The sequence below is a fragment of the Rutidosis leptorrhynchoides genome, unplaced genomic scaffold (assembly GCF_046630445.1).
Source record: "Rutidosis leptorrhynchoides isolate AG116_Rl617_1_P2 unplaced genomic scaffold, CSIRO_AGI_Rlap_v1 contig564, whole genome shotgun sequence".
NCBI lineage: Eukaryota > Viridiplantae > Streptophyta > Magnoliopsida > Asterales > Asteraceae > Rutidosis > Rutidosis leptorrhynchoides.
Genome location: NW_027266787.1, coordinates 1 through 15,924, shown reverse-complemented (window position 1 = coordinate 15,924; position 15,924 = coordinate 1). Strand labels below are relative to the sequence as shown.

Here is a 15,924-nt window from a genome sequence, read left to right as displayed (position 1 = left end):
ATTGATCTCGATCGTGTATTTTGAAAATTATTAATTTATTGTGTTTACATTAAAATGATGAATTAAATTTTCCGACTGATGAGCGAGCTGATTTATGATCATTTAAATCAATGTGATATGTATGCCGATCTTCTAATTAATTTCTGAGATCCGAAGATACAAAAATTTAGTCGATTTGCTTTGATATCAAACAGAACATTTATTTTAAGAATAAACTTGTATATGTATAAAAGAATTATTATTATTATATTACTCCCTCCATATATAAATAGAAAACGTTTTTATTTTTTAGATTCATTAAAAAGTTGATGTATTAAAAAGTGAAAATATCTCCTATTTATATACGGAGAAAATATATAAATAAAAAAACATACTATAGCCGATAATTTAATTATAAATACACACTATGAGAAAAGCACGTTGAAATGGAACGAACTTTCCCTAAAATAAAACAAATCATCAACAAAAACTTCTCAAAAGCTTATCAATGGTGAAGCACCCTATTGGAGAAGCCAACGAGTCGAGCCTATTTGGCTCTTTAACAGAGGACGAGTTCTACGACCGCCACTCAGTGAGTCATTCCACCGAGTTTTTCACCAACTCCCGTGGCTTAAGGCAATACACTCAATGGTGGCTCCCAAAGCCACCAACCAAACCCATCGCCCTAATCACCGTCCTCCACGGTTTCACCGGCGAAGCCAACTGGTTCATCACATTAACTTCCACTTTCTTAGCCGAATCAGGCTTCGCCGTGTGCGCTATCGATTTCGAAGGCCACGGACTTTCAGAAGGACTAGAGTATTACATCCCCGATATTAACCTAATCGTAGATGACTGCATAGAGTTCTTCGACTTGTTCCGTGAGAAACACGCGCCAGGTTTGCCGGCGTTCCTCTATGCGGAGTCGCTTGGCGGTGCGATCGCGCTCTACATCACGTTTCGGCAGAAGGGAGCGTGGGATGGGTTAGTCCTCACTAGCTCTTTGATCGGAATTTCCCGAAAATCGTATCCTCCGTGGCCGATGGAGCACGTGCTTTCTCTAGCTGCATGGCTACTTCCCACGTGGCTAGGAGTTCCCACGCGCGGGACCGACCCGAACCTGTCTTTTAAAGAGGAGTGGAAACAAAAACTGGCTGAGGCACGTCCCCGGAGGTTGAAGGTGGCGAAACTACGTTTAGGGACGGCGCGTGAGCTTTTAAGGTTATGTAAGGAACTTCAAGGACGGTTCGAAGAGGTGGAGGTGCCGCTGTTAATCGTTCACGGCGAGGAGGACTTGTCGTGTGATCCGGAATGTGTTAAAGCCTTGTACAATCGGGCTAGTAGTGAGGATAAAACGATTAGGATGTATCCTGGAATGTTTCATCAAATAGTGGGAGAACCGCAAGAGAGTGTCGATATGGTGTTTGGAGGAGTCGTTGAGTGGATAAAAACTAGAGCTTTACGCGCTAGCCACGCTGAGGAAGGTGGTAATGGTAATTGACGCGCCGCTGCACAACGCTTATCGTCGTCATTGTAGAGAGACTGTGAATTGAAAATAATTTCAAGAACCAACCATATAAACTACAATCAAGTGCGCTAGAGAAATAATATGTACTTTACTATATGTAGTTGTGTGTTAATATTTGGATTGGGCGGGGTACCATGCATTTACATGTCAGATAATAACGCATAGAGAAAACTTGTCAACCTAGACACATGATATAGACTAAAAAAATTTAATCTATATTTTTTAAATGACAAATAAAAATATGAAGAGTTATTTTGATATTTTAAAAAATATTAAAGATGTTATTTCAGCATCTCAACGATGAAAATCTTGTTCTAAAATCAATATGACTGTTTTATGTGTTATTAGCATTATGTAGATTCTTATTATATACATCAGTATATAATGTATATAATTAAATTAATAAAAAACTTGTTTTCCCAAACTAGTGGACTTGAGTTAATGCTGACATTCCTAAACAAGTGGACTTTAATGCTAAATTGTATGGAAGTTTGGTTCAAAGACAGTTTCATCGGTTGATGTGTTAAGAGCTTTAACTCGACATATCACAATTCATATCAAAATTTATTGTAACGATCCAATTTTTTTTTTTTTCGATTTCTACGTTGAGTCGTTGAATTTCGATTGATACGTTAGATGTTATTACTTCTACGTCAAGATATGATTTTAATGTGTCGATTGATTTCGATTTAGACGATGGTTTTGAAGTAGCAAATATTATAGGATATTTCTCCACTAAAAATTATTACAAAAAAATTTGTTACAAAGTCCAATTACACATCTTGATCATTCAATTTACAATAGCCACATTACAACCCTTTACAAGTATTTTCAATACATATCAAATACTACTTATCTCCTACTACATGTATTCCTTACAATTCCACAACACACCTATACAATACACTACAACCGACAACCACATTTCTTCAACAGGTGTCTTCTAAGTCAGCTGTAAACCTGAACAAGAAGCTTTCATTATTTGACAAAATCCTACACCAAACAAAACAACAAGTCAAAAAAACTTTCCTTCACATACATACATAGCCTACAATATTTGAAATTGCAATGCACAAATTCAACAAGTTCTGACAGCCAAATCCACTGATTTATCCGGCAGCAAAATCACACCGAACTAGCAGTTTGACAAAATAAAAAACAAGCCAAAATTTGCCAAGATTTTTCAACAAGTCTAATGTCATTTTTCTAACCCTAACAACAGTCCTATCTAACAATTCCAACTTTCTAATACTTTATAAACAACACCTCGGAACCATTGATTGCGACAGAATCATCAAATCACAGAAACAGCAAGCAATCGGCCAAACATAGAACAACCCAAATAATTTTTTCCAGAATACCAAAAAACCTTACCTCATACGTGTTCATCATCGTCCCTTGATCACGTTTATCGCCGTCGTTGAACCAGCATCCAGTCGGAACCAACTGAGTCATGACCGAGTTTAGACTGAGTCACGGATCGAGTCAGACGTTTCCAGCCGATTCGAGCTCAGTCCGTCGTCCACAAGCTTTCATAATCTTCTGCAATTGCAAACTGAACCCTTATAGTCGAATTCAGAAAACTCCGAAGCAATTGAGGTCGATAATTTGCAACGTTAATCGGACGGAACGAATCGAGGAGCTAAATAAGGTGAGTATTACTTTCATTTTTCTCTATGAAAAATATGTTGATGCTTTATGAAATATATATATTACTAGGCCGTGATTTCTGATTATATCAATGTTTATGATTTAGTTAAATGTATGGCATAGTTACGTATTATACTTTTGAAAACTGGAGAGAACCTTCAAAGACCCTAAAAGCAGAGTTTTCTTTGCTTCTTAACGATTTAAAAGCAAGATTTTTCTTTACGATGAATGATGAATGAAAAGCAAGTTTTTGTTTTATTATACATATTATATAAATACGAACCCAATGAACAAATGTTTTATTGATGATGGGATTCGGTCGACTTTGTGGCGACCCAATCCATGATGAGTACTAGGTCCTTGTGATCCCGTGTTGTGGTCTGATCAGATGGTACGACTCCCCTAGTATATCTAGCTGGAGTTGTATTTGCGCCCTTTGTTGACGGGCTGACGGTAGATTATGATACTACAGTAGGTCGTTCCTACTGTCAGTCATCCCGATGTTTTTACTGATGGGATTCGACGATTTCTAAAGATGTTTTATGACGACTTCTGATGACAAAATGATTTAAGATGTTTATGAATTCAAACGTTTATCCTTAACAATGTTTCAATGAAATGTTTTCAATAAAACCTCACTGAACATTATAGCTTATTCTTTCCCAAAAATCTATGTTCTTTCTCTTCAGGTTGAGTTGGTAATTTTGAAAGAAAAGTTAGCGGCATTCATCATTGTACGATATCGAATAAGGTGGACTCCGCGGCATTAGGACTCTTTCTCACTATTTTATAAGTATCGTGTTATTTTAAATAATATGTATTATATTTTCTACAAAGACATAATTTGTATAATTATATTTGTGATCGACTTGATGTTATGTTTTAAATAATGGATAATCGAATAAAGTTAAGTTAACGAACGAATAGTCGACACCGTTTCCTATCGGATGAGACGGTTAGAAACGGGGCCTACATTGACTTAGTCAATTAGCAAGAGTAAACCTAAAAAAAAGGAAAATAATTTTTTTGTCAATCTCGTAGCTTGACAGAAATACAATTCCTATTTTCAAGCTAATGATCAATTACTTAAAAAATTCATTTAGTTTCAGGAGCAATATAATATCCTTAATTTTTTTTTTTTAAATATGGAAATAAGTTCTCATATTTTTATTTGTCAGTTAAAAAAAAGCAGATTAAATTTTTTTAAGTCTGTGTTAAGTGTCATATTTTAATTGGATGGCAGATGGAAAGCTAACCTCGTAGGAGGTGGCAAGTTTTATTCATAAAGCATTCTACGTGCAGCCAAGTAATTATTCACTAGGAATTCCATCTACTTTTGGGTTCCTAGCTATCCTCATAATTCATTCTTCCCGGCCGGCCGTTTACTATGTTTCTTTTATCTTCAGGTTTCATATTCTAAAGTCTTGCACTCGGGAGACTTTTAAGAATTGGTTCTAGGATATCATTTCTCCAAAAGTTCACCTATAGCTCCCTGGTTTTCCGCCATTTTGATTAATTGGTTTCCCGTTAATTCTATACATTGGCTTGGGAGCGAAACCAGGAGCGAATTCCATATAGGAATTAGTACTTTGATCTTTTATTTCCTAGGATGGGCTAGGAATAATATTTTGAGAGGTCGCAGTGTTTCTCATAGGTCTAGGAAGATTCTAGCCCTGCACTTATTTTTATTAATTTGTTTGCCTTGATTGTTTTTTGTGTTTCAGACGAACATTATGAATTGAAACCTACCTACCTTCCATGGAGCTGACTAATTATAGGTTTTGATAGTTTCTGTCACGACAAATAAGAATGATCACACCGTATATATATCTACTAAGAAGGTGAAATTTTCAATGTAGAAAAAGGATTGGACAATGTATCGAATCGAATCTTCCCTAAAGTATTCCTTTCTGGCCCATGTTTATAACAAAACATTGCAAAGACAGGTCCATAAAGTTTAAAACATACGTTGTGGTCCTTTTAATTTTGTATTTGTAAATTCTGGGACCCTTTAGTGAAAACTTTCTGGCTTCATCCCTGATTGAAGGCAACATCAGTTAGAACTTAGAAACAAGGAAAGGGCTTTGCTTTTGTCCCACTGCAGGCTACTTTTGTGTGTATGACAAATTTTACTTTCATCCAATAGTACAGGGTTTTACAATATGCTCACAAAAACTAGGCCATATAGTACACAGGTACAGACTCATTCTGATGAAAATCCAAGCAGAATATCCATATTTTTTAGACCCAACGGACAGATACCCGACCTTCAAGCAGATGGCCGTCCTTAAAAAAAAGGAATCCGATTTGGATTCAAGGGACCTGAACTGATCTGAAGCAAGTTTGAAATCCTAGGTTCGTATGAAGATTTATGCCACACGACCCGCCTCGAATTTGGACAATTCCGCTCAAGTCGGATGCTTTTTGACCAACGTTCATTACCAATTTCCTGTGCTCCAGACTAGGTGTAAACAAGAAAACTTACCTTTTTTTCTCAAGGTTCTATTCAGGAAATGATCCTGAAATGACAATATCCAAATTCGGTCTCCCAAAAGTCTCCGACTTGACTAAAATCTACCAAATCAAACCGAATACTTTCAATTTAGCCAAGAAAAATGGTCGCTTTTGCATTTTGAATTCACTGCTCGATTTCTTAATCTGTTTTGATAAATGCTCGCTATGTTGAGAGTTTATGCATTAGGAATCCTAGGATTAGAAAAAACTAAAAAGCTAGGAAGCTAAGTAATGAGTCCTTAGAGAATAGCATTTGCTTTTACGTGAGCCCATTGACAACTACTAATAAAATGTATAGAGCTGTAAATGGGCTCTAGGCCCACAACAGCCCATAACCCTTTTTTTTTAACTCTGCATAAATAAATAAACCTTTTCGAAAAAAAATAATGAATGAATAAAATACAGATTCATGTGTATGAACTCGATTGGGCGAAAGATCCGTCAAACATCATCTAGATGCCAATAATGGTGATGTGATTAATGAAATACTATTTCACCGACAAAAAATCGAGACTAGGATATCCGCATAACACGATCGTCCATTATTAAATGTATAAAGGATGTATATCGATGTACACGATCCGCAGGTAGATCAAATTTAACCGAAAAAAATCATCAAACTCTATTTAAACAATTTAGCACAACAACACCAAAGAAAGAATAGTGAATATATATACAACAATGGTGAAGCATCCGATCGGCGAAGCTAACGAGTCCAGTATCTTTGGCTCACTAACGGAGGACGAGTTCTATCACCGCCACTCAGTCACTCACTCCTCCGAGTTCATCACCAACTCCCGCGGCTTAAACCAATTCACCCACTGGTGGTTCCCAAAACCACCCACCAAACCAACCGCCGTGATCGCCGTCCTCCATGGCTTCACTGGCGATTCCGACTGGTTCGTCAAATTGAACTCCGCTTTCTTTGCCGAGTCAGGATTCATCGTCTGTGCTCTCGACTACCAAGGTCACGGTCTCTCCGAGGGACTCGAATTCCACATCCCCGACATCAATCCAATCATAGACGACTGCATCGAGTTCATTGACCGATTCCGTGAGAAACACGCGCCCGATTTGCCGGCGTTTATATACGGAGAGTCGCTCGGAGCGGCCATCGCACTTTACATCACGTTTCGCCAGAAGGGCGCGTGGGATGGGATAGTGCTTGCAAGCGCAATGTGTGGAATTTCCCGCCAAGCATATCCTCCGTGGCCGTTGGAGCACCTGGGTTCCCTAGTCGCACGGTTTATTCCCACGTGGCGCGTGATTCCCACGGAAGGGATGGAAACGAGCGTAGCTTCTAAAGAAGAGTGGAAGAGGAAGTTGGCATTGGCCCGCCCTTGGAGGATGAAGATTCCGAGATTGCGGGTGGCGACGGCGCTTGAGATTTTACGGTTGTGCAACGACATTCAAGGACATTTCGAAGAGGTCGAGGTGCCGTTCTTGATCGTCCACGGAGAGTTGGACGGCGCGTGTGATCCAGAATGTGTCAAGGAATTGTACAAACGAGCTTCTAGTAAGGATAAAACGATTACGATATATCCCGATATGTGGCACCAATTAGTAATAGAGCCGCAAGAAAATGTCGATTTGGTATTTGGGGACATCGTTGACTGGATAAAAACTAGAACGACTGCCAAGAGTAGAGATGATTGAATGTAGACCATGTTCTCGAGAATCGAATTTGTTATAAACAAATTTTAAAATTGAAATAACTTTTGGGTGGAAACTTCGATTACGTTTACCCTTACAAATTAATAACGTCTTGTTGCAGAATTGTAAGGAACTTTGAGGCACTGTCCTCCGTCAATCCAATTACAAGCAATAGTTAAATGGATGCCATTACTATTTATTTGATAATCACACCCAACTACCTATCTTTTTCATGTGTCCCTTTTAGATATACGATGAAAATATCCTTCTAGTGTTGCAAAATTGGCCCAAAAGATAATAATAATTATGGCAGCAATTTTATATAAGCCATGTGAGATGCGAGATGTATAAAAAAATTTATTTTTCGAAGTGATCACGAAAAGATAAGAAAAGTACTACTACTATTAAACTACACGTGATCCCACACCCAAATTTTAATTGTACTTCACCAACTTCTACTCTAGATGTTCTTGGAATTTCCGACCAGCAAGTTCGACAAACCTATTTCTAATTTTTCGCGTTTAATATGTTAGAATTTTTTTCCCACCTTTAAAATATTTTTTTTTCTATGTCAAATGTTAATATAAAATAATTTTTTATTTTAAATTAGATATAAATTTTGACATAAAAAATATTAATTATATTTTTTTATTATATACTCATCATTTTTACCATCTTCATCTCATGTATTATTTTATTTATATATTTTTATGAGAATTTTTTAGTCCATATAATGATAATTATATTAAAAAATTAATTAAAAAATATATTTTATTAATTTATGTAAAATCTTTTATATTAATATTTAATTTGAGATGGAGGAAGTAACTACAATTACCAAATGTATTTATTTTCTAAAAAAAATGAAAAATAACAAGTTCAAGTTGAAACAACAAAACATGAAAAAAAAAATAAAGAGTTCCCAAATTTTAGATGAGATAATTTTAAGTTATTGTTGTGCTTTACATGAATTTTTTCTTCTCACGAATCTTCAACCTTTATTAAAAAAATGTAATGTAAAACCTTTTTATAACAATTCGGCTCTGGTTTTACACGAATTTTGATTTATTAGTAATTTTATTTCTGATTAATAAATGAGTAAATTAGAACGAAACGCATTAAATACAAACCAAAATTTCCTCACCAATAAATAAAAGAAAACCTCAACTAATACCTGTAAACACTCACACACAAATTAAACCTCTCTTTAATCTTTCTTTCTTCCTCCCTGCCTGACAATGGTGGTCAAGCATCCAATTGGCGAAGCCAACGACTCCAGCCCATTCGGCTCACTCACACCCGACGAATTCTACGATCGCCACTCAGTCATCCACACCTCAGAGTACGTCACCAATTCTCGCGGCTTAAAGCAGTTCACTCAATGGTGGCTCCCGAAACCCCCTATTAAACCCACCGCCGTCGTCGCCGTCGTACACGGCTACACCGGAGAATCCAACTGGTTCATCACTCTAACTTCCACTTTCTTTGCCGAATCGGGCTTCGCAGTCTGTGCTCTTGACCACCAGGGCCATGGATTCACCGAGGGACTCGAGTCACACATCCCCGATATCAACCCGGTCGTGGATGACTGCATAGCGTTCTTTGACAGGTTCCGTGAGCAACACGCGCCGGGCTTGCCGGCGTTTTTGTATTCTGAATCGCTAGGTGGAGCCATCTCTCTTTACATCACGCTCCGGCAAAAGGGCGTGTGGAATGGCTTGATACTCAACGGTGCTATGTGCGGGATTTCCCGGCGGTTCTATCCTCCATGGCCGTTGGAGCACCTGTTATCCGTAGCCGCGTGGCTGATACCGACCTGGCGCGTGGTACCCACCCGCGGCTCCATACCGGACGTCTCTTTTAAGGAGGAGTGGAAGCGGAAACTGGCTTTTGCGAGCCCCAGGAGGCCGAAGGTGCCACGCCCACGCGCAGCTACGGCGCGTGAATTCTTACGCGTGTGTGCGGAGCTTCAAGGGAAGTTCGAGGAGATCGATGTCCCGTTCCTGATCGTTCACGGCGAGGATGACGTTGTGTGTGATCCCGAATGTGCGAAGGAGCTGTACAAACGCGCCGGCAGCAAGGATAAGACGATGAAGATTTATCCGGGAATGTGGCACCAAATGGTAGGAGAGCCGCAAAAGGATGTTGATTTGGTGTTTGGGGATGTGTTCGAGTGGATAAATACTCGAGCTTTAAGTTCGGCTGCCAAAGACGGCGGCGATGATGAATAACGCGCCTCTGCATACGTCGGTGCTTCGCTCAATTTTTAAAGATGGTGAATTATTGATAGGGATTGATTGTATCGGCTGGCTTGTTTTCTTGTAAGCTTAAGTATTTTATAAAATTAGAATAAAAGGATTTGTTGGGAGGTTATCTGGTAAAATGATAGAAACTAAGAAAACAATATATGCCAATGTCTAATAGTTAATTTCGATCTCGAAAGGTCATTAATTCGACTCCAAGGAATCTGACGACTTTAAGAATTTATCATCGGAAAAAGAACGTAGAAAAAGATAGCAGTATATGCAAATCTAGAAGTTATTCTATGTCAATCTTGCAGGGTTGCCAGAGACCAAAAGTTGATAACAGAAGAGTACTGGGTAGTAGGAACTCAAAGCTCAATTGATATACCAAAAGAAAAAAAATATACCAAAAGAAAGTAGACAACTACACAGCTCAACAGATCTCAATCATCAGAATTTCTATCATTCGGTTCATCACCTCTTGCATAACGAAAAAGAATACAAAAAAGGTCAAAGATACAAATGATGGAAAGAGTTTCTAAACTAAGAATATGCAACACGGGACAATTACAGATGTAGGGAAATGTATACACTATTCAGCTGGCAGCATAGGAACAGACTCAGGTTCACGACCATGCACTCTCAACCGGTAAATGCAAGTATGGGAAGAAGCGCCATGGTTGGATAAGATGTCTAGCCTAACCATGTTAACCATGCCAGAGCTTACTGAGTCGAACACATTAAAAGTTTGAGCGTTGCTCTTTTCCAAGTCGTAACTAAACTCGGTAAGGAGAATCCTTTTCTCATCAGCACCCACATTATCACGGTCATTCTCTTGCATCCATCCAGATATTCGGCAGAGCTTTGGAGCACTGGTTCTGTCATAGGCTACACTCTGTGGAGAAAAGAAAATAGTATATTAGCATGTCATTACATTGGGCTTTTCTGAAATTTCAGTAAGCAATTGCACACAGTTTGTAAATCATTTAACCAGCCAATTTCCAAAAGCTATCAACACGACGTTTAAGTTAATATTGATTGTATAGAGCATAGAGAATAAACTACAAATATGAATTCTTTTTATCCAAGAAATAGAACATTTCTCTGTTTGAAACGCCAATTTCTTTCATGAGCTTTTTACATTTCAATGCCCAATTTGAGTCAAATATCAACAAAGATTGGAAAGTTCAGTCTAGATTGGACTCTATCATTGTCTACAAAGAATATTGAACCCAGAGTTCGGTGAGGTAGTTTAGTCAAGGAAAGGTATCTACAAAGTTCTATGTGAATTATGCACATTTGTTAAGCAGTTTAATGATATGCTGGAAGTTTGAAACAGGAAAATACAAATGAATATGTTTCATTTATATGCAAAAAGTGTCAATAGATATGAATTCATTTGCCTCTCCAGGACAAAGTTGAAAACCAGAAAAACCAATTACAATCCAGACAAGAAAGAAGTTTGCACAGTCACACTGGTATAACAAAAACTAAAACCAATCAATAAAATTTACTTGGTATATTGGAATAAAGCCTCCGAATGTTTCTCCAAATTACTTTATTTTCATTTAACTTAAGTGGTCTAAAAACACTGACAATTGTGACTCATCAACCCTTAAAGCTCTAATCTATGTAGACAACACAATTCGCGAGTTTCTACATTGGAGAATCAGTAAATCAACACTAAAGCTCCAGACAACCAGTAATTGAGCATAAAAAATGCATTCCACAATAAGATGATAGGCATTATAACTAAGTAGCAAACCATAGCAACCAACAAAACTCAAGAGGATCAAATCTGTGAAACTGTAACTCAGAGAAAGGTTTACACAGCAAGAAAAGAGAAATACCTTGGAAACGTGCTCCAAAGTAATAGCCTCCGGCACAATAGCCGTCCTCAACCTGATCTGAACAAAGCCATTACTTCCTTGCAAAGCAAAACACTGACCGGGCTCCCCAAAACTAGGTGTCAACATAATCGCAGGATCATTGCGGACCCCACCCTTGACCTTCGACAACAACCAACTACCACCTAGATTGAATGGCTCGGAATGCTTAACCACCTCAGCCCCGCCCCTAGCAAGAGCATAATCAACCCGTCCAAGCCCATCTGCTGCATGCTTCTCAATCTCTTTCATCACAACTTCCCTTGCATACAACTGTATATCGTCCAAACTCAAATCGCTAACACCTCCATTTTTTCTCTTCTTTACTAATTCCTCATAAAGATTCTCCAACTCTTCCTTGGGCAACCAATCCCCAATTTTCAGTTGCAATTCACTCAATGATTTCTCCAATCCGCCAGTCTTGGATTCCAATTCCTTCAATTCACGCTCCAAATTTTTAGTTGTTTCCTCAATCTTTTCATTAAATTCACTCCTCAACCCTCCAACTTCCCTCTCGAGTTTCTTGTCGATAACCTCCACTTGAACCTGTACCATACTAGCAGTTTTCTTCATCAGAGACTCAACATCGGCAATCCTACCTTCGAAATCAGACAAACCAGTCAAAGTTCCCGAATTCTCTGGTTGAAAAGCCAATCTCCTAACCATCTGGATCAAACCTGCCAACACTGCCAAAAGTACGAAATTCTTCGCAAACACACTTGCAATTGTTAACCACCTCGGCTTCTCTGCCTTCGTGACAGAACCGGCCGCTTTACGAGTGCGTCGGGGCTGTGTCGTGGCGGTGACGGCGGTCGTTCTCCTCACTCCGTCTTTTGATGATCTCTCAAGAACTGCATCGCTTTTCCCTCTATCCAAACTATTACTAACATCTCCAGCAGCATCACTATGGGCGTTCCCGTTCACGCCGTCGTTGGATATTAATTCAACGGTATTCGATTTCTTCTCGCCGACTAAAACAGGTCGACGACGTGCAGCCACCGCAGCAGCAGCCGTATTCGCCGTGATCGAGACCGTCGATGCCGACATTCTTCAATTGCAGATAAACCCTAAAATTGGAAAAAATGCGATTTCTTGAAATGGAGGGAAATAAATCTCCAAATTAATCGATGGCAGTTATGATTAAAAGTAAGAGAGAGAGGACGAGGACGAAGACGAAGACGACAGATTTTCAAATGAATCGAAACGACGCAACGTAAAAGCGAGCGCTTTTGTTTTTCACGACTTTTGAATCTAATCTGATCTTCTCTGAGTTTGAATCTATCATCATATTCATTATTTGAGACATGAGTGACATTTAAGCCCTCAATCTTTATCCAAAAGCAAACTTAGCCCCACACATGATTAAATAATCGATTTGGTCCAAAAAGAAACCATACATGATTAAATGGCCGGTGAGTGTAACATAACAGACAGTATCTGAAAACATTGAAGAAGATAAAGGGTATTTGAGACGAATGTTTCAAACTTTAAGGACTGTAAAAAAATGATCAAAATGGCCATTCTGGGAAAAATAAGTTATAATACATCATTTTAGCAGAATTTAAACGGTACATACAAGAACAGAACTCATCAGAAACAAGCTACAAAAGGTTTGTTGGGGAAAAGAAAAGAGATTCAGTCACATACACATTTATATATATATATATATATATGTTTTTTATCTACAAAACTTTTCTACACTTGGGTGATAATATATAAACACACCTTTTCTCAAAAAAAGATAGTACTGTAGTAATAAACGTGTCTTAAAGAGGGGCCGATGTCGTCCTGCGAAGCTGAAACTTTGGCTCAGGGCTTGCCTGCGAGGCTGCCAACATGTTTTCCAGCTCCTGCAAGTTACAAAATATATTACTATAAGTTAGCATCAATTAACAAGTTATTTGCAACAACTAAACCCACAAAAAGCTATTTTGCGAGATTGGGAGAATATCATAAAGGTCAAAAATCAAATTGTACGTCCACAAAACAGCCGTTCTACAAGTAACCTTTTGCAACTAGTTACTTATGTGCCAAATACATTTTCCGAATCCATCAGAGGTTTTTTACATGAACTCAAGAAAGTTAATCCTTATTCTTTCCTTGCAGTATGTCTTTTTTACTCTTCGAATTGACATCTAAGGAATGAGAGTATGAAGCATGGCTACTGGTTATCGGTATGGAAATGGAGCAAAACCCAATAAACAAAGCATGGTAGGTAGTGGATCAGCTTAGGCCTTAGAGGGTAAGATTATAAACAGACAAACAAAGTATTGCATATGGACCATATTAACCCAACAAACAACCCGGAACTGCTTACAAAGTGTTTGAACGGTCAACAAATAGACGGCAGATTTGTAAAGTAGTTGACAATTTGACACCCACCCCTATATGCTTCACACAAAAGTCATTCAAAATAATTAGTGACTTATGAAAACCATTATTTCACAGTTCTATGTTCAAATTCTTTCAAAGAGATAAACTCATTTGCAGCCTTTTTTTACTCATTAGTCAATTCACTTGAAAGGGGAGAAAGAAAGGACACTAAGGATATATATTTTCATGTAGCAGCCAGAAACCTCCTATTTTCCTAGGTGAATTCATTCAAAGAAGTAAGATGTTTGAGTCATACTGCAAAAGAACCAACCTTCAGTTTCTTCAGCCTATCATTTTCCTCTTCCAACCTCGAAACTTTGATTTCTAGTTCACTTGTGTAAGCCTGTGAGTAAGAACCACGGTCAGTTAAGAAAACAATGGAAAATAAATAAGCAAATAAACTCCATTCAGAAATATAACCTGCTTTCTTGCCCTTGAACGTGCAGCAGATTCTCGATTCTTTATCATCCTCTTCTGTCTCCTTTCGACAGTTTTCTCGATCACGTATTCTGTGGTGCCTCTTTTCCTACCTGGTGTCGGCGTAGTATCAGATAATGTCCCCATCAAAGGTGAATATGTGGCATCCATTACTGATCCTGCCCCTATCGGTATCCCTTGTGGCATGTGCTGATGACCTGGCATATAAACTCCCATCATACTTTGTTGCGGATACTGCAACCATTGGCCTTGTTGTTGTGAGAATTGTGGTTGTGGTGCCACACTTCTCTTATCAGACGACGATTCGGCTACTACGCCTGCTTTTACCAGAAAGTCCTCTAAAGTCATCTCTGCTAACGTAGCTTGCCGGTTGTTGCGAGACTTGTTCTTTTCTCCGTCGACTTTGCTTTGATGGATGTCTTGCCAAACTTCATCGACGGTTTTTCTTGCTCAGAGCTCCGGTTAAGGATAGGCTCGCTTGCCGTTGTAAAGAGGTTTGACTGGCGATTGATGTACCTTCCGATTCTGGCTGGTTTGCTTCAGCGATCCAAACGCTTTTTAGAAGCTCGTCGAGGTTCATGCTACTTAGAGGTTTTCCCAAGTCACCCAACTGATTTTCAACCTCATCAAGAGTGAGACTGTACATTGAGTTCTGCCTAGCCAATGTTTGAGGATGGAGCTGGCCTTTTCCTTTAGGATTACCATTCCCTTGAGACCCCATTTCCTAAATTTCCAACTCAGTAAATTTAATCTTACCGAATCATCCCAAGTCTGAAGCTTGATCTTCAAAAACTCCCTAAAGCATCAACCCAACAAATTACTAGGACTTCAAACTCCACACAAAAATCTGAACTTTATAGGTAAAGTTGAACTTTGAACACCTGAAAATTGCAATCCATGAAGTTCCTTTTAATTACAAATTACAACAAATTTTAACCTTCAAAATGCTGCATGCAAATTCACGATGACTAAATTAGGCATATAAAAAACCAGCAGAAATAGATGATCAAAATAGCGTACCCTACTACCATTATTATGAATTATTTCTACAATTCTAATCAAAATATAGTAATTCACGTCCAAAAGAGAATTAAAGACTCTAATTGATCAATATGAAATCAATTACCAGAAACTACTACAGAAGTCTAAATCTTCATCATGCAGAGTGTGATTGAAAAGGATGCAGAACTCCAGTCCTTGAATCAAAATTGTTTAAACTAAACCACAAACTCTCAAAAATTTCTTCACAGATTCACAAACAGAACTTTGCATGCAATAGAAATCAAAAGAAGATGCTGAAAATGTAAGCAAATTAAACTTTTAAACAAACAGAGGAACTTGAAACTTACGATTTTGCAGAGAGCTAAGCAGCCAGTTGAAGGTTTTTGTGATTCAACTTGAGATAAATCATTCAAACTTTTCTGCTCATAAAATCAGCAACTTGCAAACACTTATGAGCTCATCAGCTCTCAGCTCAGAGAGAGAGAAGCTTAGAAAGAGAGAGAGAGAGAGAGAGCGCTCCCGAGTCCCTATAAAACTAAAAAATGCCCGAAACTTTACACACACCTAGGACCAAAAAAGGAAATTTATTGGTTATTTTTATTTTATTATTTACTTTTTGGATATTTGTTTGCTCGTGTGTGGGCGTGTTCATGTTGTT

The 15,924-nt window shown here is 38.3% G+C and overlaps 4 protein-coding genes and 1 pseudogene across 4 annotated transcripts; 3 read left to right on the top strand and 2 right to left on the bottom strand.

Annotated features, from left to right (window-relative positions):
• The first annotated feature begins 487 nt into the window (after positions 1-487).
• LOC139884525 (caffeoylshikimate esterase-like) lies at positions 488-1,480 on the top strand. The gene has a single exon (XM_071868541.1). It carries the CDS (start codon positions 488-490, stop codon positions 1,478-1,480), a length of 993 nt encoding a protein of 330 aa, XP_071724642.1.
• A 4,872-nt stretch (positions 1,481-6,352) lies between these two features.
• LOC139884522 (caffeoylshikimate esterase-like) lies at positions 6,353-7,327 on the top strand. The gene has a single exon (XM_071868538.1). The coding sequence runs from the start codon at positions 6,353-6,355 to the stop codon at positions 7,325-7,327; it is 975 nt and encodes a 324-aa protein (XP_071724639.1).
• Positions 7,328-8,562: 1,235 nt separating this feature from the next.
• LOC139884521 (caffeoylshikimate esterase-like) lies at positions 8,563-9,555 on the top strand. The gene has a single exon (XM_071868536.1). The coding sequence runs from the start codon at positions 8,563-8,565 to the stop codon at positions 9,553-9,555; it is 993 nt and encodes a 330-aa protein (XP_071724637.1).
• Positions 9,556-10,159: 604 nt separating this feature from the next.
• LOC139884520 (SUN domain-containing protein 1) lies at positions 10,160-12,500 on the bottom strand. The gene is made up of 2 exons (XM_071868535.1): positions 11,418-12,500; positions 10,160-10,462 (listed from the first exon to the last, which is right to left on the bottom strand). The coding sequence occupies exons 1-2, from the start codon at positions 12,498-12,500 to the stop codon at positions 10,160-10,162; spliced, it is 1,386 nt and encodes a 461-aa protein (XP_071724636.1).
• Positions 12,501-13,219: 719 nt separating this feature from the next.
• On the bottom strand, positions 13,220-15,685 carry LOC139884519 (ABSCISIC ACID-INSENSITIVE 5-like protein 2; annotated as a pseudogene).
• Positions 15,686-15,924: the final 239 nt, after the last annotated feature.

Excerpts from the sequence above, each read along its gene's own strand:
- LOC139884525 (XM_071868541.1), top strand. The coding sequence starts at position 488 with ATGGTGAAGCACCCTATTGGAGAAGCCAACGAGTCGAGCCTATTTGGC.
- LOC139884522 (XM_071868538.1), top strand. The coding sequence starts at position 6,353 with ATGGTGAAGCATCCGATCGGCGAAGCTAACGAGTCCAGTATCTTTGGC.
- LOC139884520 (XM_071868535.1), bottom strand. The coding sequence starts at position 12,500 with ATGTCGGCATCGACGGTCTCGATCACGGCGAATACGGCTGCTGCTGCG. Across the intron at positions 10,463-11,417 it reads CTTTGGAGCACGTTTCCAAG|AGTGTAGCCTATGACAGAAC; the intron begins GTATTTCTCTTT and ends TTTTCTCCACAG.
- LOC139884521 (XM_071868536.1), top strand. The coding sequence starts at position 8,563 with ATGGTGGTCAAGCATCCAATTGGCGAAGCCAACGACTCCAGCCCATTC.